The sequence below is a fragment of the Acanthaster planci genome, linkage group LG08 (assembly GCF_054643075.1).
Source record: "Acanthaster planci isolate LZ-2023a linkage group LG08, COTS_SCS, whole genome shotgun sequence".
In the NCBI taxonomy this organism is placed as follows: domain Eukaryota; kingdom Metazoa; phylum Echinodermata; class Asteroidea; order Valvatida; family Acanthasteridae; genus Acanthaster; species Acanthaster planci.
In genome coordinates this window covers 17,802,287-17,830,253 of record NC_141784.1, presented here as the reverse complement: position 1 = coordinate 17,830,253, position 27,967 = coordinate 17,802,287, and the positions used below count along the sequence as shown (strand labels likewise).

The 27,967-nt window shown below is 41.9% G+C and overlaps 1 protein-coding gene across 7 annotated transcripts; it reads right to left on the bottom strand.

Moving 5' to 3' along the window:
* Positions 1-1,475: 1,475 nt before the first annotated feature.
* LOC147798447 (protein mono-ADP-ribosyltransferase PARP4-like) lies at positions 1,476-27,038 on the bottom strand. Of its 7 annotated transcripts, XM_087140345.1 has the most exons (31): positions 26,782-27,038; positions 25,972-26,124; positions 25,502-25,618; positions 24,122-24,200; positions 23,698-23,853; positions 23,235-23,384; positions 22,223-22,363; positions 21,587-21,766; positions 20,790-20,950; positions 20,048-20,185; positions 17,198-17,296; positions 16,698-16,881; positions 16,090-16,276; positions 15,222-15,358; positions 14,666-14,884; positions 12,583-12,791; positions 11,955-12,036; positions 11,657-11,791; positions 10,735-10,921; positions 9,990-10,251; positions 9,092-9,191; positions 8,610-8,786; positions 8,266-8,346; positions 7,697-7,879; positions 7,115-7,246; positions 6,739-6,888; positions 6,416-6,557; positions 5,890-5,950; positions 3,930-5,229; positions 3,383-3,476; positions 1,476-3,002 (listed from the first exon to the last, which is right to left on the bottom strand). In XM_087140345.1, exons 3-31 carry the CDS (start codon positions 25,519-25,521, stop codon positions 2,734-2,736), a joined length of 5,415 nt encoding a protein of 1,804 aa, XP_086996471.1. In that variant the 5' UTR covers positions 25,522-25,618; positions 25,972-26,124; positions 26,782-27,038; the 3' UTR covers positions 1,476-2,733. The 7 variants fall into 7 exon arrangements, with proteins under 7 accessions (XP_086996471.1, XP_086996470.1, XP_086996472.1 ...); XM_087140344.1 differs by lacking the exon at positions 25,972-26,124 and having other exon boundaries at positions 26,770-27,038; XM_087140346.1 differs by lacking the exon at positions 25,972-26,124.
* Between the last annotated feature and the right edge of the window lie 929 nt (positions 27,039-27,967).

The following is a 27,967-nucleotide window of genomic DNA, read 5'->3' as shown; positions in this document are numbered from 1 at the left end:
GCAGAGACTACGTTGTACTGTGGACAGAGTCAAAGTCCACCAAGCGAGAACTCGGGACACTAATCCAGTCCATTAAAATTGATATTTTCGAGGACTCGAGAAAGTTTAGGCGTAATGAAAACACTTGTTCGTACGCTGCTTCACGTTACAATTGAAGAATGCGCGCTGGAAAGTGTCGCGGACCCTATGGGCACTTCGAAATTTCACTTCTAACGTTTGTATATAGAGCAACATTTTATCTCCAATTACAAACGGTGAAATTTAACCAAACTCCAAATATTTTGATTCATAAATGTCGATTTCATATGCCCGCTACAAAGTTCAAATGACATGTTAATTTGGTCCGATTTTCCGTTTTTTTTTCGAAGTGCAAAATGAAATGCGCCCTAAAATATTTTTGTACCATTTTTAGTTAGATGAGTGGAGGCAATAATGATTTACTAGAATGTATCACTTTTTAAAACTTTTTAGAATTGGATTTTCTGAGATATTTTTAATAATAATTTTAATATCATTCGCTCGCCGTCACCCAGCGCCTGAGGGTGAAGGTGCAGGGTGAAGAGCAAATTCATTACCAGGCCAATTTACAATACGCTGTGAATATTGAAAACTGAAATAGAGGGGCCTATACAAGTTTTACATGCATCCGTCGGTTCGCGACAAACATGGAACTTTTTTGACGTTGTGCTCCAAAACACATTATGCTAGGCATTTGTATACAAATATGTGTTCACAGTGCCAAAAGTTCCACTTTTGGGTTTGACGACCCCCCACCCCTGTCTCTGGTCAGGTAACCGACCTAGTTGTAGCAGCTTTTGCTTTAATTGCCATGGCGATGTTATTTACCAGAATCTTGCTTTTCCTTTTTTTTCTCTCGGAGAGGACGTCGTGTGTTTTCTTCTAGCTTCATCAATGATCGTGTGGATGGAGCTTAATTGGTGTGCTACGCGCAAAGTTGTCAAAAGTTTTCGAGAAAACGGGCGGGTTCACTTCACACAACCACTCATGCTTCTTCATCTCCGGATACTAAGCCACGGGGGGGGGGAGAACTTTGATCGTGTCAGTTATATTAAGTTTTGTTTGCGTGTTTCAAAGTTCATGATATTGTGATTTCTTACTGTGCGCCTTACAAGTGCTGGCGCATGTCAGATTCTGTGAGTAATCAATTATCTAAAACTGGAGCAGAGCGGCGCTAAGAATGACCTATGACCTATGGGAGCAAACTATGATCAAAAGGGCATGGTGTACGCCCCACAAGAGTATGTAATGAAGTCAAATAAACGGTGATATTGATAAACACATGTGTTTTAGAGCTTGTAACGTGGTTAAATAGTCACTTTTATTGAAGGGTGTGGTTAATTTTATTTGTCAACATTACAAAGAAAACTTACGAGGACATTTTGTTATTTAATCGAACAATAATTTTTGTAAGAAGATATAATTTAAAAATGTTATAAAAGCTGTGTAGAAAGCAGTTTGATAATCCAGACTCAATAGTGCAGAGCTGTATCATTTTATTAAAATGAGTCTTTGGTTTGACATCCTTTGTATTGTTTTCATCATATTTAAACATTAATGCATATAAAAAGTGTTTTGTTTTAAACAATTGTCTATTTAAACCGCATCTTTATAGGTCTGATTCTTTTCTTACGTGATGAAATTTTTATCGAATAAAGATGAGTATAATGTCCTATCTAATGAGAGGTTACCCTGACAAAAAAATGGAAATACTAGATTTCTTTCAAAATACTTTGGCAAAACTTTAAATAAAATGGTCCAACTTTTGTAGTCCTTTCTTTTGTGCTGTATGGCTGGTCCTCTTTGTAGAAGTTGTACTTGTGAGCAATTTTTCTTGTACTCTGGCACAATTATGCAGCGAATAAAAGCGGTAATTGTCAATTTGGACATGTTTTCATAGTACAATACGTACAGTGCAACTTGCATTTTGTGTTCAAATCTGTCGAAACGACTTTTCGACTCACAGGCGTCGCTAGGCCATTTCAGAGAGGGGGTGCCGCATGAAACTTGCCGTCGTACTGTCTCCCAAAACGAGCGAACTGTAGTCTGATTCCCAAGCCCGACACCTACTTGCCTTTCATCTTCATTCTCCGTTCTTCGTTTATCTGTTTTGCCGACTGACCATTATTTTGCCTACAAAAATAACCAACGGGGGTGTCACGATACTCCCACCCCCCCTTCCACATTGCAGGGCTTGTGCTTGTAATTTACGGGCCTGACAAAACACCCGGCTGTGAACTACACCGAGGTATAAGTTTATAGCTTAAAGGGAACCTATTTGAATTTATTTAACAATAACACGAAGTTTCTAACGAAATATTAGCGACGTAAAAAAACGAAATGGCCAGTTTGAGTGCTTTTAGGTATAATTTGTGAATCACTTCCAAGGAAATATCTCAACATTTGATTAGACTGATCTTGCGGCGTGATTTTTTGCCGAAAACTCAATTCACATAGAGTACATTGTGGATGGATTGTAGAGGACAATAGAAGGGACCGTCTCCTAAGGACAGGCTGAAAGTTTAATTTCGTAAACTTAAACAGAAATCCATTTCATTTTCGTTCTTTATTTATAGAAAACCGTAAAATAACACCTCATCTAGACCATTAGGTTACACAAAAGAAGCCCTTAAATTAATTGACCTCCATAAAAATGACCCCCGGAAATTTTTATCTGGATTCGCCCTCAAATTTATAACCCCGCTGGCCGGGTTACTACTTAATCGACCCGCTACGCAGCTCTCGAGAGAGGTCATCCCAGTCGATGTGCACACCTAGCCAATCTTCGACACTCCAGACTAACCTCTCGATGAACCTCGTTGCGAGGCGCAACGCTTTGGAGACTTGCGCGCCAATCGGCTCGGGGAGAGACACCTGGGCCGACATCGTTTGGAGATGGAGGCGAACCATCAGCGTCACCACCAGTCGGACGATGGCATCAAAGCTGTTGCCGATGTCCGTGGTCGCTCTGTGTTGCGATAGGACTGCAGAAAAGTGCCGAGCACATAACAAATGCTTTTGGGCGAATGTTTCATTTCAAGCTGGGAAGCTGACAAAGTACGTACACTTAGTCAAGTGGGCTCGGCCTTTTCTAGCTACTCTGCTACAACAGTTTGTAACTTATGTGGGATTTTCTCCTCAAAGACGGTAAATTGCTTCAGTAAAACAGCTCAGTCAGGAACCTATCCTAAGCCTATGCCTATCGCACAATATGCATGGCATTTATTTCATTTCGAAATGTCTTTAAACTATGCGTTGAATTTACCTTACGGCATCTATAGTTTACAATAAGATTTGCCAAAACGAGCAGAAAACTGTATAACAGTTTATGGATGAATTGACACACATCATGCACACGACTTACTTGCTTTGAGTCTGTCTCTCAGATGTTCTCTGTAGTCCAAGCTATTGATACCAAGAATCTCATCGAGCTCGGGCTCCAAGTCCCAATAGCCATCCTGCAAAATATGGAATCTTGAAGTTGATGACACACTTAAAGTTGTAAAAGCTGAATGAAACTTTCTCATTTCAGATGAAAAAATGCAATACGGATTAACAATCTGAACTCCTCCCCAAGACATGGAGAAGTTTTATGGGTTTAGATAAAGGTCTACATGCACTGCTCCATTCTTGGTACAGCCCTTGCGAAAAATCACAAAATAATGCTGGCAACATTCAGAGGGTACGCCTTTGACTAAGAATAGTATTGAGAGAGGAAATGACGATGACGATTCTTGTTCGAAATGTCGACTGATAGCAAATGCAAAACCTAATTTCCCAAGTGACGATCAATTCTGAGGTCTTTCATTGTCTGTGTGTTGATAAACATATACGAAGCCACGAGAAGCGCAGCTTTGATTGAATGTCAAACATCCACTTGACTGTGCAGTCTGACAAGCGGTCTTGCATACCTCACATTGTAGTCGAATGAGGCGCGAAACCTCGCCGGTGACAGTTTCTGATGGACCCAGCACGGGAGAGCCCAGGGTGTCTGTCGCCAGGTCATCGTCCACGTCTGCATCAAAAACGAGGGTCGGTTGGGGAGGGGTGGGGACTCCCCCGGGAGGCGGAGGAGGGACAGGGGCTGAGACATCGCCGAGATGGATTGGTGGTGGGGGAGGGGGAGGAACGTCCACGTCTGCATCAAAGACGAGGGGCGGTTGGGGAGGGGTGGGGACTCCCCCGGGAGGCGGAGGAGGGACAGGGGCTGAGACATCGCCGAGATGGATTGGTGGTGGGGGAAGGGGAGGAATTCCCGGACTGTCCCCCCTGACCCTGTCTGTCTCCTTGCTCTTCTTCTTCTTCTTTCCCTTAAATAGTCCCTTGAACAGCCCAGCAGCTATTGTGAGCGGCCCGGCGCCGTACCTCTTGGTCTCCTCTCTATATCGAGGGGTGAACGAGGCGTCTTCATCACTCATTTCCCTGTATTCATCCTCTATTGTTGGATCGTAGAACTCAAGTCTGTCTTCTAATGTAGTTGCCGCTGAAGCCTTTTGCGGCTCCGCCATCATGACTGCTCTCCGTGGACGTTCAAGCACCTCAGCTGGTTCGTAGTGCCTCTGAAACTGTGGAACTGGTTCAGGTAACAAGACCTCCTTTTCGGCCATCTTAACTGGCTCTGCAATAGCGTCCTTCTCTTCGAAAACATGCTCTCTCACATCCTCCAGCAACTCATGGCGTTCGGGCATCGGCATTGCCACCATGTCACTGGCAAATACTGGTTCCGGAATGTATACTCTCTTTTCGATCACGTCCTCCGGTATAAAGACCTCCCGTTCAATCATCTTAGCCATTCTCGCTGGCTGCGCCACAGCTTCTTCTTCTAGAAGAGCCGGCTCTCTGACATCCTGAAGCAACTCCAAGTATTCAGGCTCTGGCATCGCCACACTGTCGCTACTACAAAGTATGGTCTCAGCAATCACAAGCTGTCTGGGGGTATCTTCCACCAGGAGCTCCAACGGTTCGGCAACAGCAGTGGAACGATACAAGAGTAGGTCTTCCGGCACTTCATCGTACGTGACCAGTATCGCGTCAGCGGCCATCGAAGCATCCAACTCACTGTCGCCGGGCTGCCATCGGTCTTCCACCGACATGAACCACTCGGTTTCACCCTCGGATTCTTCCTCGTGAGAGACGACACCGGATTTGTACCCAGCTGGACCTACAGGCTGCGGCGACTGGGATTCCGTCCGTGCCATTTCCATTTGGCACCTGATCATTACAAAAGATATACAGAAACATCTCTCGAGGCCTGGTTTTCCAATAATGCATATGCACTAAGCATAGGGCTCACGAAAACATAGGAAATAAAACAAAGAAATTGACTTACAAACAATTATATGGGCCACTATAAAACTAAGCCCACACAATATTTTCTAGAAATTATTGATTTTAAATTAAGATACGTACTCCAGAGCTGAAAAACTCATCCTCAAAAGACCGAGTCACTAATCCACTTCAAATGATTGAAACCACTCGAAAAAGTGAAAACCACTCTAAAATGAGTGAAAACCACTCTAAAAGAGTGATAACTACTCAAAAAGTGAAAACCACTCAAAATGAGTGAAACCCACTCTAAAATGGGTGAAAACCACTCAAAAAGAGTTAAAACCACACGAAAAGAAGAGCCATGTGAAAAACTTTTTTCTAGTTGTCCCTCATATAGGGCTCCTCTGGAGAGTGGCAATTGCGCTCCTTTGGAATGGTTTTCAGTCTGTTTAGAGCTGTTTTCATTCTTTTGGAGGTTTCTAAGGGACTCACTCTAAAAGAGAATGACTTTTTCACTCGTTTGTATTTAAAGAAAACTATCAGAGAACTGTCTGCCAACCAAAACAGAGAGGGATTGCTTCTTTTATCTTTTGACATACGTACGTTTCTGCCCATTCCACTGCTTGCTGTAAAGCGTCTAGGTCATCGAGTTTGGTGGTGTCTACTTAAGATAATACAAATTAAAACAAATTATGACAAGGACTAGTGCTTTGCCATAAACATGGTGGTGTTTAGGCCTTCACTGTAGGCAAAAGTGCCGAAAAGCGTAAGCAGGGCATCAACATAAGTTTGGTGGGATGAATTAATTTCTGTTTATGAAGAGTTTGGTGGAAACTTGAATGGCGTAACACAAGTAATAATTAAATGAATTAAAAATAAACCCAAACGCTTGAAAAAATATAACAATGACATGTTATATCGGCATCAGTATCACTCCTACCTAACTAGAGATCAAATATATGTTTTGTTCCTTTCAAATTGTGATAGAGGTTCAAAATGTTTGGTCGTTTTGGAAAGGTCTGTCGAAAGAAATTAAGGCGGGCATTACGTAAAGATATAGACGAATCAAAAGGTCCGTTCTTTTTACTCTCAATGCCTAGAGAGAGGGAAATGCAACTTTTTTGTTTACCTTCAACTACGGTTGTTGCCTCTGGTTCCTCGAGGTCGGGCATAGCTTTCTTGGTTTCCTGGAATGCCCCATGGACAAGCTGAAACGCCTGATCCATGTTGCGTTTGACGCGTGCACAAAACTTGGAGAAAGAGTGAGCCACCTGACAAACGGGAATTGAGATCCAAAGGACGAGATGGGGTAACTGGATTTTGCTTGAGTGTGTTTAGTTTTTATATCTCTCTCATATTTTTTTCCTTCCGGTTGTTTGTGGAACGACGTCGTGTGCTGGTCACGTGGCACGTGGCTGTGACCGTGAGCAAAGTATTAATGATGTCTCTAACCTTCAGAGTTATCGGTTGAGCGTAAGTAAGTGTGTCTTTGGCCAACTCGTATGCCTCCTCAAAGTACTTCTCTGCCGACTTGAATGAGTACGAATCCACCGCCACCTTGGCAGTTTGAAGAAGGGTCTGGACGCGGGTCAAAGGTGAAAACTGGAGAAGAAAGAACTTTTAATATAGGGTGAACCGTACGAAATTAGATTGAGTCTAACTTTACTTCTGTTCAGTTCAATCAGAGAAATAATTTTTAGAAGCATTAATAAGCTTATTCGAGTAAGACTCGAAAAAATGTCCTTATACATCTTGACTACTTGCTAGTTCGCTTTATTCAAGTTACAAATAAAATGGTGCTCGTACGATTTTTATCCGAAACCCTCACCTCTTTTGTTGCCAGACTTTGGTCCTCCCACTGGATAGAGGTAAGAAGGTCAACATCTTCAGCCTCGAGAAGTTTCTGTAAGGTCTGAGTTATATGTGGGCTCTTACCCTCCAAGAGCTGTTTCTGCTCGTCCTGAAGACAGCGTAAAATACAGCAAATTCAATTTCCACTGGAAAGTCCCAGACTGAAGTTGGAAGACATCGCAGACGACTGATGGTTTTCTACGACTATGCGTATAGTAGAACTGCATGGCATCACAATCGATGTATTCTGCGCTCTTTATCCATATGAAATCTAATATCCGATCAAATTGGTCCCGCTCTTTACTTGACCGGGGCCAGACTCCATTCAAGTTCATAGCTAATACTTAGGATTTTTCTTTAGATGGGGAGCGATAAAAATGAACGCAGCACCTAATTTCACGCCAAATGGAACCTGTTCAGTGTGATTAAAGACGACTGATTGGGGCCCGCCCTGCCTGCCCTTGTTGATGCCCTCGACATGGCCTACGTCCGTAGCGCTTAACTTTATGCATGCACTGCTGAATGACTGCCGAAAATCCCTCCCACAACCCACCATTACCTCGTCTCTTTCTTCCACCGCTATGAAACTGGTGAGGGGCGTCACGATCGAATATCGGATACTCAGCTCGACGATGCGCGCCTTCAGCTTATCCTTGAGCGATTCATGTTCGGTGCGATTAGCGTGGAGGGCGTCCTCTTCCCAATTCCGGATGACGGCACGTGCAGCCAACTGGTGGATAATCTGAGTAGGTAGGCGTTTGAAAAAAAAAGTGCCAAGGGTGAATATGAAATGTTCATGGACTTGAAGAAAGCCCGCTTTGTAGTTCTTCCATTCAGAGATGAAAACGACGATCCTCTTGTTGTTTGTTTGTGCTATTTTAAATGGTCAATGGAAATGACGTTTTCTGAGAGATGTTTTCATTGTCCACATCGACAAAATTCACGTATAATGAAAGGAATGAAGCAAAATGATTCCAACCCCCAAGGTAGTCTGTTAAAATGCATTGGTATTTCTCCCTAAATGGTAGGATATTCAATTTACAAACGGTTTGGAAGACAGCTGACAAAACCAATTGCAATTTTTGTACAAAGAAAACTATCAGATTTTAAACGTTTATTTGGCAATACTTTTCCCGCCATTTTCAGATGATCTGAGGCCAAAAGCTCCATCTCAACCTTCTTGCCATTGATCTCGGCTGTCAGGGTTGCCTGAAAATAAAGAAGAGTAAAATTATAATTGTGATAAAAGTCAAATTGACCTGATTTTCATCGCCATGATATGACAAGAGTATGCGACATAACTTATCACATAATACGCATGGGTATGCCTGGTGTGAGTAATTATAAACGTACAATACGTTCCGAAATGCTTCTTTTTATTTTCGTCTTTTAATGATACATAATGAATCCATTTTATGCAAGTTTCCCTGAACAGGAGGGCAACTTTTGAGATACTCTGTAATTGTGCCTACTTTCTGACATTTGTGGACGAGTCCGTAGACCAGGAGCCTGTCGTGTCTGAATAAGGACGTGACCTCGGCTGGGGCTTGGAGGGGAGGCGGCAGTGGTTGCTCAGCATCAGCCTGGTCCCACGTGACGCTCAAAGAAGTCACGGCTGGCTGCGATGCGCGAGCGACTTGCAACTTGATCTGTACAGAATCCACAAATTAAAATCCGTGTGTGGTGCTCAAGATATTCCTCATGCAAATATCGAAGGGGTTATCAACAGTTGGGTCTGGGTATCATACCAGCCGTTGCTGAACATAGTTTGCGACATACACAGCACTTTCCAAGCTCTCATCAGTGGTATCTTTAGTGGATTGGACACAGGTGACACATTTTCGATGGTACCATTCTTTACCTAAAATCTGATGAAAGAAACTTGCTCAACTGATTCTTTCTTCTGAATCTATGTTAGTTTGTGCATCAGCATTGAGATTTCAAAAATTTATACCTTTTTCTCCCAAGTTGATTTCGCCTTTGTGTCAAAGAATTCAAACGCGCCACCACCTCGTCTGGCGATTGCTGCCAACAAGTGCCGATTGGCTGTTTTGCTGTGAACGTAAGGATATGTGATACAAAATGGTATGAAAATCAGATCCCAGGCAAGGCTCTGCGCTGGGTCTATCAGCCGTGCAGCATAATGTGTCATTATTATCCGACCTTTGCTAGTTCCCACTGCCCTAGAAAGAACTAAGAGCTACTGGTATATACAAAAGGCTTCCCCCAAATCCTGTGAAGGCAGAACATGTACTGCAAAGAACTGTGGGTAGGCCTACTTTGCCTTAATGACTGTGAGCATAATTGCTGATGTCCTAGCGTGGTGCGGCCCCTAACGTGGTGCACTTTCATTTTTGGATTCTTTTTCTTAACGGAGCAATATTTTAGGTTCAAATGTCATCAAACTTGTAATAGTCTGATCATAAATCTCGATTTTATGTACCAACAAGAATTTATCAACTTGAAACGATTTTGTAAATATTTATGTGGGATTTTGTGAGATTTTGTTTCAAGTGCACCACGTTAGGAAACACACAGCTGAATTCGAGCCCAATTTCGAACGAAATTTCATGACACTGAAATTGTTCACGAAGGTTCAAAGCATGTATCATGAAGGCAATAGTACCAGTTTGTAACCAAGAAAGAAGGTTGGCAAAGCGGTGTGAGGAAAGTCAAATGAATGTTGAAGTGCGCCTTGTTTGGGGACTCTATACTACTGCACAGGTGTCACATACAAAGGAAAGTTTTGTTATTGTGCGAACACATTCTATCCAGTAAGGGATCCAAGAAATTATGTTATGCATCATGATGCCAATAGCCAATTTCGACACCCTGCCAAAGGCGGTGTTTACCTGACCCCGAAAGTGAACACCCTGGAGGTGGCTCTATGGCGTCCCACCGCCCTTAACGTCGCCTCCTCGTTGCTGAGGTGGCCGTCGGTGATCAGAAACAAGTTCCTGAGGGTGCTCTTTGATTTCAAGAGATGATTGGACTGCAGAGGGCGCCAGAAATCGGTGCAGCCTTGCTCGGCGGTTGCGCCCTTGATGAACTCCCGTGCCGCTTTCAAGTTGGCCGATGTCTTTGGCTGGCTCTCGGGAAATAGTTCGTCAAACTCTTGAATCCCGAAAATCGGCGAGTAGAATTGATAACAAAGACATAGGGAAACCCTTAAGCATATTTTGTCAAATGTTATTTAATGTAAATATTGATATCTCAGACAAAACTTTGAGAAGAACATGCAAGAAAAAGATCATCTCTTCGAGAATAGGCGCCACATTGCCACAGGACGCTCGCCAGAACGAACGTCACAAATCACGACCCTACAAATCAGTCACTTAACACCCGTCCTTTAGAAAAACTACTAACTAAGGTACGTGATTGGACAATCGGTGTCAGTTCGGGTGACGACGATGAATAATCACAATCAGAAAGACAAGACACATATATCTTGCAAAAGCGATTGTGTGAACCTCTATTGATAGTGACTGTAATATCTATCCAAAACAAAACACTGAGACATTAAATGAGCCAAAATAAATCATGTAAAACCTTTCTAAAAGTCACGAAATCATTCAGTGATGCAAACTTAGCTCATACCTGTGCCAAAGAAGATGAAATTGAACGTGCACCGCGCTGGAAGATTTCGAAGAATGAGCAACAGAAGTTTCTTAGCCTCCTCTAAAAGTTCTCCTTTCATCGAGTTGGAAGAGTCTAGAACAAGAACCATGTCTGGATTTTTCAGAGAGCCAACATCAAAATCTGGATGGAAGACTACCATGGCTGCCTGCATTGAAGAAATGAAATTTCAGATAAACTAATAAAAGATTGAGCAGCGGCCGTCAAGGATAGTACAACCTTTAACGATTGTGATCATATCGTCGGTATATTCGGAGCCCAACTAAAAATAAGAATCATTCAATCATAAAATTGATAAAACAGTGAAATTCATATAAAACGACAAATTAAAAATAACAATAAAATAGGCCTACAAGTGAATCCAGCCCTGGAAGAAGAACGTTAAACTTAGAACACAATAAAGAACATGAAAAGCAGAAGGACAAACAGGACATTGGAGAAGACAAGAGAACCTACAAGAGAAACAGACGACTGAAAATACAATCAAGTGAATAGATACAGTGGGGCACCATGGATTCGTCGTTGAGGTGGTATTGGGAGGATTGGGCCGAACTTTGCCCCCCCCAGCTCATGCTTCTCAAGCTCGCACCTTTAAGTTAGCCACAGGAGACTGGGACTCACGGCTACATCTAGCCTACAGTTTAAGATATAGGCCTGGGTGTATTATTGTGTATTCTTTTTTCAGCAAGAAAAACAACTGAAAACCTCTTTTGGGGCTTTGCGCCATTAAATAGGTACTATGAAAGACAGCCGTAAAACACACATGTAATAATTTGGCCAAAGTCTTACCATTGGTCTGCTAAAGAATACATAGATAGGCCGAAGGGTGGCACATGTAAAGCACAAACCCACATTTAGATCTCATTGGCTGTTTTGTAGTTACCTGTTCCTCCATTCCCGGATGTTCCTCTAGCCACATCCTGGGCTTATGCATCTCTTTCAGACCAATCAAGAGCTGGAACCCATCCTCCAGCTTAGTGTCCTTACCAAGCTGAATGGAAGCCTCACTTCTGTCTCGCTGCAAAACATAAAATAACTTTTCAGTGCAAAAAGACTAACTACAAAGTTATGCCTGTCTCTAATGTGATTATATCTGATTGCAGCTTTTGAAAATCTTGTACAAGTTCCAGTATATACCACTTTTTTGTTCTCGTTTGTTTTAAAATCAGAGTGCAACTCACCTTGACAAGAATGGAGTGTGTGGGAGACTCAATGCTGGTGATCTCGGACGCCACAGTAACCGCAACTTGAACGGATTCTTCTCTGAACAGGAAATATTATGAAGAAAGTCAGAAAAGGTAAAAAAAAAACCTGAAATATACACCGCTTATTTGACCATGTGTACTATGCTTTACTACAGTTACATCTGCCCTTATGTTTTATTTCCTGCAAATTTCACACAGCGATAAATGGAGACTGTAAACCTATCTAGTTTGTGAGCGTGGAGTCATTTCAATATACATGTATACCCACGCCCACTTTAAAACATACAATGCAGCAGTCTGACGTTTCGACCCATTTTGGGCTTAAAAAGGTTTTTGAACAAAATAGAAACCCATAGATGGTCTATATGTAGCAAACAAAGTTTATATTAGAAAGTCTCTTTGATATTAAAAGATGCCAAAGAGAATTTCTTTTCTATTTTCTATTTTTCTTCCTCAATAATATTACAGGTGTATACCTCATAGGAAAATTACTTCAATTACTTATTTCTTTGTCGGCCGATTAAGGGCATTACGAGTCCAGAATTTTTATATGACATCTTCAGATTAATGTACACTAAATGATTGTTCCAGCGTAGAATTTTACTTGTAGATTGTCTCGAGGTCGACGTCGACCGTGTCTTCTCCCTTAGGCCCACCCTTAGCCATAACCTCCTGCCGTTTCCATGGCGCCACGCTGCCTAGGAGATTGAAGGCCAATCGGCCGTCCTCAACGGCCAACTCGGTCACATAGGTGACTTTGATCAAGACATCGGAGTGGGCAGGCAGGTTGCCGATGCTGACGGAAAAGACGTTCTACGGAGGAGGAGAAGAAGGCAAGTATACCGTCCAAAATCAAGTTGAAAAATATCAAAATTTAAGAAATCCAAAATTTAACGCACATGTTCGTATACACCCGTACAGGCATTCTGCGAAAAGTGTCGTCGGATGTACAGAACTTTCGAACTTGAAACGCTGCTTTTGGGGGAATGAACGGGGAGTTTTCCGCGTTCATTCAGAACTGAATCTGCTTGCGCTGAAGAAGGTACTCAGCTCGGCAATCATATATTTCAGAGCACTGACTTAATCTTATATTCTTGTCGATATTCTGATCACGGTGCTACGCAACCCTTCCATATTTTACTGTTTGGATAAAAACGTTTCATAAAACGTCTAAGAGGAATCAAGTTATAATCCGAAGGCTTGTGGGATTACAGAGAAATTCAATAAACGCCTTTAAACTAGTGAAATAAAGATGGGTGTGGTTTCCTGAGACCGAAAATGTGTTAAGTGGTCGCATACTGCACTTAGGCGTTACTTCGTAAAAACGAAAATGACTCGGTTCTGTGATATACAAGTGCTGTGGCGTTTGTACGTAATCACAGCTGCCACCTAAAATGTTTGTAATTTTCCTTTTTGTTCTCCGTGACATTAAAAACAAGCCGTGGCCTTTATTCAGTGCAGTTGGCTACAGGGCGTTGGCTCCGTCACGTCGTCGTGTACAGTTCTTTTCGTATTTTGTTGGAGGCCGGTGGCCTTATTAAATGTTCACGGGAGCAGACATTTTGATTTCTTTTGAGTTTTCTTTAGTCTGCCCGATAGCCTCATCTCACCCTTCTCCCGAGCCGGTTCTTTGAGCTTCATAAGACAAGTGCATACCGGTTGTGGTTTCATTGACGAATTATTCTATGAAGCGCGATTTAGTCGAAAAGTCGAAACCTGAGACCAAGTTCATACTCTTCCGAGACGAAGACTTTAGAGTCCTAACTAAGACCGAATATTAAGAATAGTGCTAGTTTAAAACAATGCGATTTATAGGAACTCGTGCGATTTAATGTACATTCTAATTTTGGTTAAAAATTGAAAAACCATAATTTTATTTTTTTTTTAATATAAAATAGAGCAAAGTGTTCATTCATAATGAGTTGATGCTTGTTTGAAGCACAGAATCTCAAATTTCAGCCGCCAGGTTTAGAATTTTTCGAGATAACTAGCCCTTTATGTTTGCGAAACTGGTTAAAAAATCTTGTTGATTAGGGATGAACAATATTTGTTGTTCCTAGGAAATATAGATTTCCTTCAAAGTTTATGATGAGAGGCAAAATGGCATGTTTCAATTGGCCTATTCCAGCCTGTTGCAAGAATTTCCCAGATGTTAATATTGGTCATCTACCAACCCCTGCTATTCTTTACTGAACGGAATCAAAGCACCCACTTTGGGCTTTATATCCAAAAAGAGGAGGTCCAACAAATTAAGAACAATTACCCAGAATTGTTCAGAATCTGTTATTGCGTGCATAAGAGAAGTTTTGAGTACAGCTTTCTTCAGCCACATAAAACGACGCGTAATTTGAGGAGAAGCCGTCTCCTCAAATCGATATTCTGTTCTACTGACCAAAGGGGTACCCCAATTAGGAATGAACCCTTAACAAGCAAAAGATATTTTCCTTCAACATTTGCATCCTCAAACACTATTAAACAACCAGTTGAGAACAGTAGGAAAGAGGTGAACGAAAAGGTATCTCCATCAAGACAAATATGTCAGCAGGTGCTACTATTTTTGTCTCAAAATGGTTTCTGGTCTCTCCATATATCGCGTCGACATTTTAATCAGAATCACTTAGATTTTGTGTCTTTCATAGACACGTATGTACCTCTTCATTTCCAGCTATAAAGGTAATACCACTTACCGGAGCCTCTTCGTCCATGAGGTAGGCCCCGTGGCCTTCTTCCACGGCCTTGCGAAATTCCTGGTGAGCCCTCTCCTTCTCCTTCACGACACCAACGACATGTTTGTCATTGATGAACGCCTCGAAGCTGCAGACAGCGGCCGCTTCGTCCATGGGGAAGACGTACTTTGCCTCCATCGACTCACGACTGTTATTTCGGTAGGCTTGTAGGACCACGACCTGAAAAGAATCGGGAAAGAACCAAGAAATATGAAAACGAAGAAATTTTATGTGCATAGAGCTTATGGAATGAATTCAAAAATATGCCAAAGAAAATTCCCAGGTAAAGACAGGAACAATCATAATAAGTAGAGTGAACACACCATAGAAAAATATTCAAAATGCACATGTGTTTGCATGTCCATAGGCTGATTGGCTGATAAGATTTAGAAACCGAAACCTCAAGTTTAAGAACCGATGCACTGTGAGAGCGTCTAATCACATATACTTTTGTCTACCCCAATACCCAGCTTTGGCAGATAGGTGTCGCGTTCATCAGCGACAGTATTTGTGTTACCTGAGCCACGAGGTCCAGTATTCTTGCCCTGATGTGCACGCCTTGTAAGGTGACAGTCTCTGAGGTTTCATTGGCGTTGACCAAACCAGCTTCGATGCTGGAAACCGGGTCCTTGGCACAGTCGATGTCACTCAAATCTGTGAAGTGAATAGCAACAAAAAACACCCAGTTTCTGATTATCTGAGGTAGCTCCTTCTCTTTTATCATTTTAACCTTCCTTTTGTTCTTCTAACGTTTCTAGCGTTCGGTTATTCCCCTTTTTGTTACATCTCAGTCTATTGGTTCGTCTTTGTTTGTTTGGTTGGGTTTTTTTTGTCCTTGTTTTGTATTGACTGTATTGTTCTGCAATTGCCTTTTTCATGTATAATTTGTTGTCAGTCTTCCTTGTCTGGTTCTTTTGGTTGTCTTAATAAGGCATTTCTGTATAAGACTTTGTCGTCTGAATATGCCTCCGTATTTGCCCCATTTTATTTCAAGGTCTCATGGTCTTATTTAACTTTCACCCTTGTATTCATAAAACTTTCGTTTATTGACCTTGTGTATAACTTGATCTAAACATTGCAAAACGGAAATAAATGTTGAGTCAAAAAAAGTGAGATAACAGTCCATGCTAAAGGAAATCCAAATGATAATAACACCTTTATTTCTTTGGAAGAATTTCCAGTGATGGAAAAATATCCGGAAATTGTTTCAAAAGAAAAAGATTCCCATTTGCACCTCCGACTAAAAAATCTTAGATATGCCACTACTGCAAAAACTCTGTGCTAAATTCACCTCTTTGCTACACCGCTCGGTAAAATGTCATGTTATGCGAGACCCAGTCATTATGTTATGTCGTTATTAGACACGCTACACATTGCATCTTTACCGATGTCAGAAGGGAGGGCGCTACTTTCTACTTGGGCTTGCTCGCAGAAGATCAGCTCTTCCATGCCTTCATCGACCTGCGGCGTCTCACAGAGAGGCATATCGATCACCTCGTCCCCAGGTAAGACGAACTCTACCAGGTAGCGGATGCACTGCTGGTTGGCCTCGTACACAACGAACTCGTCATCCTGATTAGAAGAAGAGTGAAGAGAGGAAGGGAATCACACTTACACACTAGGAGAGTCCATCCCTCATCCATGATCCATTTAAACAAATCAACAGCGGGTGGAATTTCCTTTGTGACATCAGAGGAGTTGAGTACATTCACTCAGCGGATGGATGCCCTCAACGGGCGCAAAGCTGGAAGACGTGAGTTGAGATATTTGGACGCCAAGACTGTCTTTTACACTATAGGCGCCGTTTGGCCAAACGTAGGCTGTGTCCCATAATCAATTCATTCACTCATAAAATGTTTTCAAACTTAGTGATTAAATTATCCAAATTAATAATGAAGACGGGCCACCAAGGCTAAGCGAGTTTTGTTTATAGATATTGATAGCATACGAATAGATAAAAGTAAAAACCATGCACGCAAACAAACTTTCATACCTTGAACTCTGACTCTCTCGTGTCTGTTCTGCTAACGCCATGGGTACTATGGTAACCTTCAGGTGCCTCGTCTAGGGTTAAGTCAAACTGGTTCAAGTCTTTGATGTTGCCAAGGGCAACTTTATTGACAACCATTAGTCTGGTGCCAGTCTGCAGGCTGGGTGACGAGTATTGCTGTGCAGTGCTACGTAAGGGAATCAGATACACGGAAATTCAACCTTCTAAAACGGTAACATTAATCTTGAAAAGCTATCAGGAGGTGCTTTCCCATGCACAAATGGAATTTGAGAAGGTCCTCTCGTATGCGAGAGAGATACTGTAAAGAGAAAATAAATCGAAAATTGATTCAAGAAGGATCGGTATCAGAAACAAATGATGCTAGAGCGGCGCCCCCACGAAGCTTTTATAGCTAACAGAGACCTTCATGAGAGATTTCATAATATTGAACCGAATTGGTTCGATCTTCATAAGCAAATCTGAACTACAGTACTCATCCGTACCTCACTCTGTCGCCGAAGTAGATTCCACTCCCAAGCATTCCCGCATCCCTCCGGGAGCCTCCAAACACTTCCACAACAATCTTCGGGAGCAAAAGACCCCTACAAAAGATAGCAAAAAAATCACATCAGGTTCATTATGACAATCTTGTATTCAGAGTCTTAAAAACAGAAATTGGAGTTTGATCGATTGCTTCCTGAAAATATTCCGACTGCATCAACAGAGCAAAAAGTCGTCCTTCACTGGCTGCGTATATCACTCCGGGTTGTACAGCGATTTCGACAGCAAAAACATTCTGTTCGATTGTCACAAAAGCATGTTAATATATCTCGAAACTCTGGTGTCCGACAAGGGGCTTGGAGGGTTTGTTAGAAGCATTTTGGGAGACAAACACCTTTTGGCGACAGTTTATTTTTAAACTTTTATGTTCTCCTGAGCGGCCCGCTGTGTCTTCTGGTTGTCTTGTTACCCAAATAAATATCATTATTGGTCAATTTCTGCCCATCTGTCACAACGCGTAGCATGAAACATATCGCTGACTTGCTCTTTCATTCCCTTCGGCGAGGTTTCTGAGATCTTTCTCACAGCTCTTTCCATTTTGAAGATACTTTTTTTACATTTCTGCATTGTAAATACCAACTGTTACTAAGTTCTCGTCCAAATGCACAGACAGTTCTATAATCTTCTCAAAGAGGGGTCCGGCAGGTTTTCCTACCCCCCCCAAAAAAAGCAAGCACGAAGCCCAAAATGGGTGTCAAAGGTCCACTAAAGTCCTCATTCATTCTAAGCATTCATAAAACGAATTATTTGGAGACAATGAACATTTTCCATGGCTTGATACAACCAGAGTCCAACAACAGCTTTTGCTTGAAAATCTTCACAGTTCAGTTGGGAAGCCATGTTTTTTTTCTGTTTCCGTTTGTGTTCTTTGCTTTGAATTAACGTTGGGCTCTGAAACGTTCTAACATCAGGGTCACGTTTTCCATTCCCACGGAAACCTGCAAGGTCGATAGCTAAACAGTCGGGCAAGTTCGAGTGACGACTATAATTACAGTTGAATATTGTTCGACTAAAACGCCTGAACAATGATGGTTTGGAACACAATCCAGCCAACCATCTGGGACAAGGTCCTGAGGTTTGGTTGCACCACTTTAACCATAGACATTGGCTCGTCGCCCAGCGCCCGCACAGGGCCATGGGAAGGGCTGATGGCCTTGCGCAGATTTTAGCGAAGGAAATACGTCACGCGGGGTCACAGCTAACGACGCGCAGAGCACTGTGGGTACATTTTTGCCAGGCGCGCGAGGTCGCTCAATGTGGCAGTTATCAGTTCGATATTTTTTCCTTTTTCTTCCTCATTGCTAAAAATGTTCTCACCACATTTAAGTCCACGCAGAATCGATGAAGATAACCAATGATTTCAAATATATTGCCAAAGGACACGTGATCAGTGATACTTAGTAAGAAGATATATTACCGTGATTGTACCAAGGCCATGTTTTTATCATATAAGCCGACACGATATGTAAAAGTAATGCCAATGACTAACCATAACTTAAAATAACGCTTCGCTAACAGGAAGTGATAACCTCGCGGTCGGAGGTTCTGCTAAAGTGAACGAAAGACAGTATAAATTATCAGTACATACTACATAGGGGCAATTCACGAGAAAATAACGGTGCAAAGTGTCATTGGCTGAGTACGTCGTGAGAGTTGCTTTTAGCTTCTCAATGTGCATTTGAAGAAAGACAAGATTTCATGAAGTGCTTCGACAATGGACATCAGAGTGTCACGGCATTACACATGCGCGCTGTTAAAAATAAATTCGCGACTAGTCGCAAATACTGTCGCAACGTCGCTAATTTATTGACGACTAACTACGAATATTTTTCACGACCAGTTGTAAATATTTTTGCGAGGTCGTAAATATTTTTTCCACATGTCATGAATAAATTTACTAGTCGCAAATTTTATCGCAAATGTTTTTCCAGAAACTTGAAGGGTTCGATATTTGCCCGACCGGAAAGCCAAAGCTTTTCAAGGCCTTCCAGAGTTGAGGCAATATCCAAGATATGTATGTCCTTACCAGGAATAAGCCACGTGGAAAGTAAACCTTGTTTTTCTGAATCATGTCGTTCCCAATGCCATTGTGTGGTTTTTTTCTCAATGCACGTGCACAGCTTCACTGTTTACCGATACGAAAGTTTTGTGCCCACTTCATTGCTCTGAATAATCATCGGTGCTAAAATGAAATCAAGCGCTGGTAACGGTTATTTGTTTATGTGGGAAGCCCCCTACTTTCCTCCGCGTTTTATTTTTTTAAAACCTTTTTGGTTGATTAAGGGTAGAATGATTGGACCTCGGAAACACTAATCAGCTAAAAAAGTATGAGGTCGTCGAAACCAAAATAGTCCCGCACCGAGTATACTTGTAGGCAGACTATCCTCAGCACAGCTGTAATGTACGGGTACAAGAGATAATTCCATTCATAGTTTATGGTGGGCCAGGGATTTCCTTTTCGTAAGGAGAAAGTACAAGATTAAAGTCAAAGTTGTTGTTTACTTGTGGTATGCTGAGAAAGCTGCTCTCTTGGAAAATATCTGTTTATTGGCCTTTGACTTTAATAAGTTCAAGGATTCTTCATGGTGAGTTGAACCATTTCAACGGCGAGGGAAAGGTTACAACGGAAACTGCACTTCAAAAAAAGGCGGGCCAGATAACTCCTCCCCCAAAAGCCCGCTCAGTGTGTCTGGATACATAAAGCACCTGACAAAATCGGTACCTTTCCTTTTAAGTGCTACATTAACCAAAGTAAGCTTGTTTACAACTAGACTAATATCAAGTGCTCTCACCGAGACAGAATTCCAAGGAAGTTGGCTGGTCTTGAAGAATGGAAGAGGAGTCGATCATTACCAATTTCATGGACGTACACTGCTTCCTCAACCCCTCGACTTGCTGCAAAAATGCGCTTGATTTCCAAAGGCTCATCGCTGAAAAAAAAACCAAAGCCATTTATCCATCTAGCAACGATAAAAAGGGTTTGATGGCATATTGAGACCAGTAGCTGGAAACTCACCCTGGCTCATTTTTTTCTCACCCTTCCCTTGTGTGATTTAGTTAACCTCAAATCTTTAATTCTCAAATTCAGTTGAGTATCAACGATGGTAGAATCAGGTCTACACACACTAGGCCTACTAAATTACGTTTTATCCATCCATGCTCCATAAACAAAGATATACAATGATGCGGTCAGCTTCCAAATTTTGTTTAGGAAATTGTCCCCTCCCCATGTATACACTTGGATTAAAACATACTCGACTGTCGGTAAATTCCTGCCCTGCCCAATTGGCGTCCCTCAAACAGACTTCCGTGACAGGGTATGTGTTCAAGTTAATGATTGCTTCGTTGGAGAGCTGATGTCTCAAAGTTTCGATAAGTTTGGGGCCCTGCTCCAAGTGTTCTGGCTATGTCTGCTGTGGGCAAACTTCCACGTATTCGCAACCGGGGGAAAACCTAGCTCTAGACAAAAGATTTGAAATCGACCTCATGATTGCTATTTTGTGCTTTGGTGGGCAACAGTATAGGCCAGTATACCTAGCAACAGTAGACTTCACCAGGGACTCCACCTTGACGAACTCGGGGTGGTCGGGCGCCAGACAATCCAGATAGCACTGTAAGGCACGGTACCTGGACTGACTGCTGCTCCGTTGAGACCAGTCGGTCGCTTCACTCACCGTCACGATATCGTGAATCAGCTTCAGGAATGTGAGTCAACACAAACGATTATGAGTATAAATTGTTTATCCTTTCATACACATGCATACATCGGGAAAAGGCTTGCTCTTGTTAGTAAAGAAGTCCATCCTTAAGGCATCCCCCACTTGAAAACAAGCGGGCACAATTTAACGTATGCTGTACTTTTAAAAGTCTTTGGTCTATTTTGAATTTTTTAAATTTTACAATGTACACAGTTTCTCATCTCAGGCAATTAGTAATCGCCATACGCGCTTCATCTGCAGTGGATACCGACGGTACACAAGTTGCCATTATGTATTTGAGCCATAGGCCAGCACGCGTCTCCTGATTTCAGTGAACTGCAATCTTTGTAGACATGTATCATGCCCGGAAAGAATGGATGGAATTACTTATTAAGTTATAATTGAGTAAAATTATGGTCACACTATTTAAAATGAACTTGTTTGAAACTACAAGGAACTGAATTTGACTTTGACTAGACTGTTTTCACGTGTTTGCCATCTTGTATTGCAATTGAAAGTGAGGCTTGGAACCCAAAATAGTCTGACACCATCCCATTTGACAGTTTACATTGAATATAATGGATTCGGGGAACCAGTTCAAAAATGGCTTCCTCGTGAATAGGGTCTATTTACTTGACACAGCTCCTGCTTGCTGGCCAGAGCTCGTTTGGTGTGCAGACATATTGCATGATGTTGTTTGTGGGGTATCAGTGCATAGAACTCTTCACTGAGCTTGTCCAGTGGACTTTGGTCTGTGACACCTGCATCTATTATCTTTCTGATCTGTAGCAGAACACCCTCAGCCTTTTCAACCTGAAAAAAATAAACATTCGAGTCAACACAACTATTCAAGACACACCGCCACATTTCTGAAATCAGCCACATAGGCCCTATACTCGTCTCCAGAAGAAAAATAAATGTAAACTGGAGGATAGTCCCTAAAAGTTGATTCGCGGAACTAGATTTTAAAGCTCCATGGAGCTGTTTCTTCAGTCTTCAGGCTTTTGATCAAATAACCAATCCAACGTAAAATTAAGTGAACTAGGTTTGACGCCTTTCTCAAAATGCTGTCGATGTTGGCTATTCAAGAGAGGACTAAAATTCACACTGTTGCTACTTATAAAACTTTCTTTTTCCATGATAAAGTCACTTTTTCCCCTGAACTATATGACGCTGACTGCCAAAACAACTCGGACTACCGATATACGCAATTTTCAGTGAACACGCAGAACACGTGTATGTAGTCCCTCGGTGCCACACTGTACCTACTTTTAGTACACCAATTTTCCTGTAGGGAACGGACAAGATTTCTCTCAGTTCACCCATGGCTTCGCGCCAAAGGTACTCCACGAGCCTTGTCACTTCATCCGAGATCGCAGGCCCGTCTGTTAATCCTCTTTCCATCGCTTGCTGAAAGTTGCAAAGAAAACACACCGTTGAAAACTATAAGGAGATAATATACTCCAGTCTCAAATTTCATACTGATTGAGTGTCGTGATAGGTTAACGTGCGTTTCCTCATGTTCAATTTATACGCCTGATAAGTGAGGACGCTGTTTGTGGGATAAAAATCAAAGGCAGATTTTGGATAAAGTTCAATGCAACTATTGCCAAAAATTCACTAATAATACATACCTCTCTAACAGTGCTAATTATTTTATGACGAGAGTTTGTAGAAATATCATCCTCAGCTGTTGTCAGATTCCATTTACACTTACCCAATTACTTTTAAAGAAGGCCTTTTTTTTTATTTAATAAAATTGCTAACTGTGCTTTTGATTTGGTACTGTGCAGGGGCTGGTCGGGAGGCGCTTGAGAGCGCATGCGCTCCTTTTTTCACCTAGAATGTACATAAATATTAAATAAAAAGAAGAAGAAAGGAGGGATAGGAAAAATGGAGGGAAATTGCAAAACAGAGCCCTTACAATGCAAAATGGCTCCAGACCCCACGCCGTACGACCATTGTACCATTATAGCTTTAGTTCACCTCCCTGGAAGACAATCTGCGATCACTCCCCCCCCCTCGGGGAAATCCTGGATCCGCCCTTGCTTTGATAGGTACGTGAGATATTCTTACACTCAGCAAATTCTTGCTTCTTTTACTTTTGTGCTTAAGGTCAGCAATACAGTTTAAGCAGCCGTCAGTGGGTAACATGAACAGAGCCTAGACCACACGCTATTCGGAATGAACACTTCAAGGTGCTGAACACACACTACCGGTACCTGTCCCTTTTGTAAGCTTAATCGGTTTCCTGCAACGACTTCCTGGTCATCTAACTTACCTTCCGGTAGACTGGTGAGCCTATCCATCTAGACAGAAACTTCTTGGTTTTATGGAACTTGGAGAAAGTAGAGTAGATCTTCGCATAAATGCGGAGAGCTTCTTGGGTCGAGGTGGCGTAATGACATTCTTTAGTCCCGCACATCTCATCCTGCCGGGAGGAAAAATTCAAATACTTGCAATTTGGTGGAAAGTGATGTTTTTTCGAAGCAAAATGAAAACGAAAGTGATATTTTTTGAAAAATGAAACCATAGCTCAAGAAATTCCATGTTTCTTCGTCCCCTTTCTCAATGAATGTTGTCACAAACGCAAAAACATTCCTCGTAAAATTAATAACTGTTTGCTTTGCTACCGTGCAATCTTTGATCATTGGAAATTACAGGCTCGATGGAGAGGTTGCGACATTTGATTATAATGACCTTGGAGCAAATTGAGCAATATTCATAATATGGCGAGTGCATACCCGCATTTCCAACAGGTTCCCGGTGTGTGTAAAGACACGACAGGGGTAGTCTGTTGCTCCTAGCCCATCGGAATCGGCTTCGTTCTCAGTGGAAACGACATGGAGCTCCACCTGCCGAAACTCGACATCCTCACCTGGCTGGGGCTGGGGAGGATCCTGAACTCGTGGAAAGGATGGTCATCACTAGGTTATTTATTATAATGTCTTAACAGAATCCGTCACTTCTATCATCCCAGTTACATTTCTTGAGGCGAAATCGATATTCTTTTGATCAGGTGTGTGTCTTAACTAGGTTGAGAAGGTTGACTATTTTGTTTGGAATTCCACGCACCTTGGAAGCGGAAGCTGTTAACACCAAAAAGGAATGTAACAATCGCTCTCTTTTAAGTGTGACATAATTAAGTACATACAGACATTACTGTACCTGAAATAGAGCACTTTTTGCAACATCATAGCGGTTGTCTGCAAATTGGGGCGCGCTGGGATCTCCCCACATCCACACTCTAAAGCAAAATGTTTTACAATTAAAAAAAAAACCATCAAGCAATTCGAATGCGATTTCTTCTGGGCCTTCTACACTTGTCAAAGAACACCTTTTTGGTCCAGAACTACCTGAGATGACGCAGTCGGTCACAGTGTACTAGCGACCAAATTTCCACTTCAGCGTGGAGATGTCCATTTTCTGTCCTTTCGCTTACATTTCCACTATGTTTCACTGACAATGAATTATTTCCATGCATTGGGTTACGTGACGATAAACGTTTTCGACATTCTTATTTGATTGCAAGCATGACGTGCATTTAATGCAACCACGAACCTTTGGGGCAGTGAAATCAGTCAAAAGTAGCATTTTACTTCAGAACATTTCCTGACTACTAGCTTATCAAAGAAACGAAACTTACAAAGGAAATTCAAAACATCGCTCTAAAGGCCTCCATACAGGGGACCAGTTTCTATGGTCTGTAAGGGATAAATGAGCTTTAAATTCTTACTCTGATTGGCTACTTCTATTCACTGGTTTATTTATCTATTTGATAAAAGACTGACACATGGCAGCCAGAAGGCTGAATTATAGTCATTACTAATATGAAACATAAACAAAACTGAATACAAATACATAAAATAATTATTACAACCTAAAATAGATAGTTATATTTAAAAATGAAACCAGTTGAAGAAAATAACAACAAGAACAGAGCGGCTGGGAGGCAAGTAAAATGAACAAGAGAACAAAGAATGTTCTGGCGTCTAGATTCAAGTGTCAGTAGGTTCAATTTATCAATAGCGTCAAGATAATTTACATATTCAAAACCCAGAATAACACGACAAGCTCTCTTCTGTACCTGTTCTATTTCATTATTTTGCTGACCAGTTACTGAAGTATGCCACACTTGGCTCTCATATTCAAAAATAGGTCGTCTAAAATAACTCATTGACATTAACGATTGTGGTTTAAGACAGAAACTGGTATGGAATTCTCCAAATTCGCTTTCTCTGGTCAGCTTTCAAATTCAATTTTTTTGTAGATAATTTTATTCCGACTCGACAACGCATCACTTTATGAAAAGAGGATTATTTGATTTCGAGTATGTGGCCCGTTATACAATTCGGTAATGCAGTGTGGAGACAATGAGAAAATGCAAACATTAACAATTCCTGTTATCAACTCAAGTAAAAATTTTTTTTAAATGCATTTCATTTTTTACCAAGAGACAAACTAAAATCGGGCCACCTGGATTCAAGTCATCTAGACGTGACTTAAATCAATTCACCCCCTCGAACCACGTATTGCACGCGAACTTACTCTGCAGCTGGCTTCGTCATTCGTGCTCGAACTAGCAAACGTAGTGCGGCCTGTTAGCTCAGTGGATTGTCTGACAGTACCAATGGCCTTCAGCACGTATCCGGATTGACAACAGCACTGTAGAATTGAAATGACATGAAAGGGTCAAAACGAACTGTCAATAGACACTTCCACAAAAAAGCTCAGTTAAGTTGGTCCCTCACCAACTCTGGGCATACACACTTAAGAAGACAGCTATTTATCTGAACTCTGCGCACGTAGAGTGGGAGTTGGCAGCTACATTTTTATGGTGTCACAATTATAGTAATAAGATAGGGAACAATGGCTTAACGTTACCACGTACTGTACAGCGACTGCAGTGCGGATGTACCCATATATCGGGGCAAATGACTCAAGTCTAGCGGTTTGGAACGCGTCAGCCTACATGTATAGCAGGCGAACATAGAGTCCACACGACATGGTGACCCTACCAGTTTCAGAGCTAATGACGTATGCAGGACGTGCATCTTTCAGTTGCGTATTCGGTTTAGGGAGGGTGTGGGAACACTCAGACAGTTGTCACTTTTGCCCTGGAAATGAAAGGCAGCATTGTGGTGCCAGCATTTTAGAAACGGCACCACCACCTGGAACGAGGAATCGTTTACGAATGAAAAAAAAAACCAAAAATCAGCAACATTTTCATTCCTCCAATGCCTAGTTACTCGATGATCGTTTCAAAGCAAGAGCATATTCACCAAAGCACGGAGACAGTGTGGGATCTTTAAATGGTCTACAACAATAGTACTGAGGGGTCTTTAAATGTTCTACAACAATAGTACTGAGGGGTCTTTAAATGCTCTACAACAATAGTACTGAGGGGTCTTTAAATGCTCTACAACAATAGTACTGAGGGGTCTTTAAATGCTCTACAACAATAGTACTGAGGGGTCTTTAAATGTTCTACAACGATAGTACTGAGGGGTCTTTAAATGCTCTACAACGATAGTACTGAGGGGTCTTTAAATGTTCTACAACAATAGTACTGAGGGGTCTTTAAATGTTCTACAACAATAGTACTGAGGGGTCTTTAAATGTTCTACAACAATAGTACTGAGGGGTCTTTAAATGTTCTACAACAATAGTACTGAGGGGTCTTTAAATGTTCTACAACAATAGTACTGTTAGTAATACTGTTACTATTATTGTGCGAGAACATTTAAAGATTCACACTGTCTCCGTGCTTTGGAAAATCCGGTTAAATTAAACTTTTATTGATGTAATATACAAACCGCTTTGCACACCTTCACCATTCATCATGGATGCATACTCCAAAGTGATCGTGTGAGTCAACTACTTTACTAAGCCACGCGTCGTTGTCATATGTCAGTGTAGCTGGTGACCCACTTTTTGAGGCCAAAATATAAAAGTCCATTTTGATGGCTGTGAAAAGACCTTCGGGCTGATAAGCCCTTTCATGGTAGGCCAAAGTTCGCAGTGGAAACGCATGGGTTGCTATCTCGTTTCTGTTCAATTTTGAAGCTCGGTGTTGCAACCTAGTTCCTGCCAAATCTCAGTTTTTCAAGGTGATGGAACTGTGACTTTGTGCTCTGTCATTTCAACTGAGACCATTTTACCGAGCCGAATACAAATGCGTGGGTTGGCTCCCTACTATTGACGTCAGGAAGAACAAAGGCGGGCATTGCCAGGAAAGCTTTGTATTCGGCTGGGTAAAATGGCCGCGAGTGGATTCCATGACTCTATAAGCTCAGCTGATTAAGGGCATTGCGATTTCAGATTTTATTATACACGTCCGTGCTCACAGGTTTGAAGGGACGAACTGTGGCATTAGGGATGCAATAAATTACAGAAACGTGTCACCGCCGTACGAAGACCTACAATCATTGACTCTGGTCAATACAACTCTGACGATATGTCCCTCGAAACCTTAATGAAGCGTTGAGAAAGAACTTTTGGCGCCGAGTAGACCTTCGCAATCACGCGTGCCACGGTCCTTTGGCACTATTCGATATCTCAGAGGTTGGTGTATATAAAAGATCGTTATTCATTTCAGGAAAAATCCCAATTTTACGACCCCCGGACTCAAAGCCTGACACAATCATTTTTGCATTTTTGAAAGGGATCGGCCCCATCCTACCGTACCACAATGGCTTTGGCACCAAGCTTTTATAGCAATTCTTGGCCATAGACCGCTACCTAGTATCCAAGAAACAACTTCAGTCATTTCCTTCTAAGTAACTTTAATTTGAAATACTTTCTGGCCGGTTTCATATTGCATGGGGAAAAGATAAAGGGGACCTTCATTTTCTTCTGGGAAAAAAAGTTAATCATCCATCTATCTTCGGAATAAATCTGGAGACATTCTGTGCCGTGACGACTCCCAACGTGGGCGGAGCTGTTACACAGCCCTGACTTCTGTGTGAAAACTTCAGGAAGTTGTCCTTTGTCGCACGGTAAGTAAACAATACC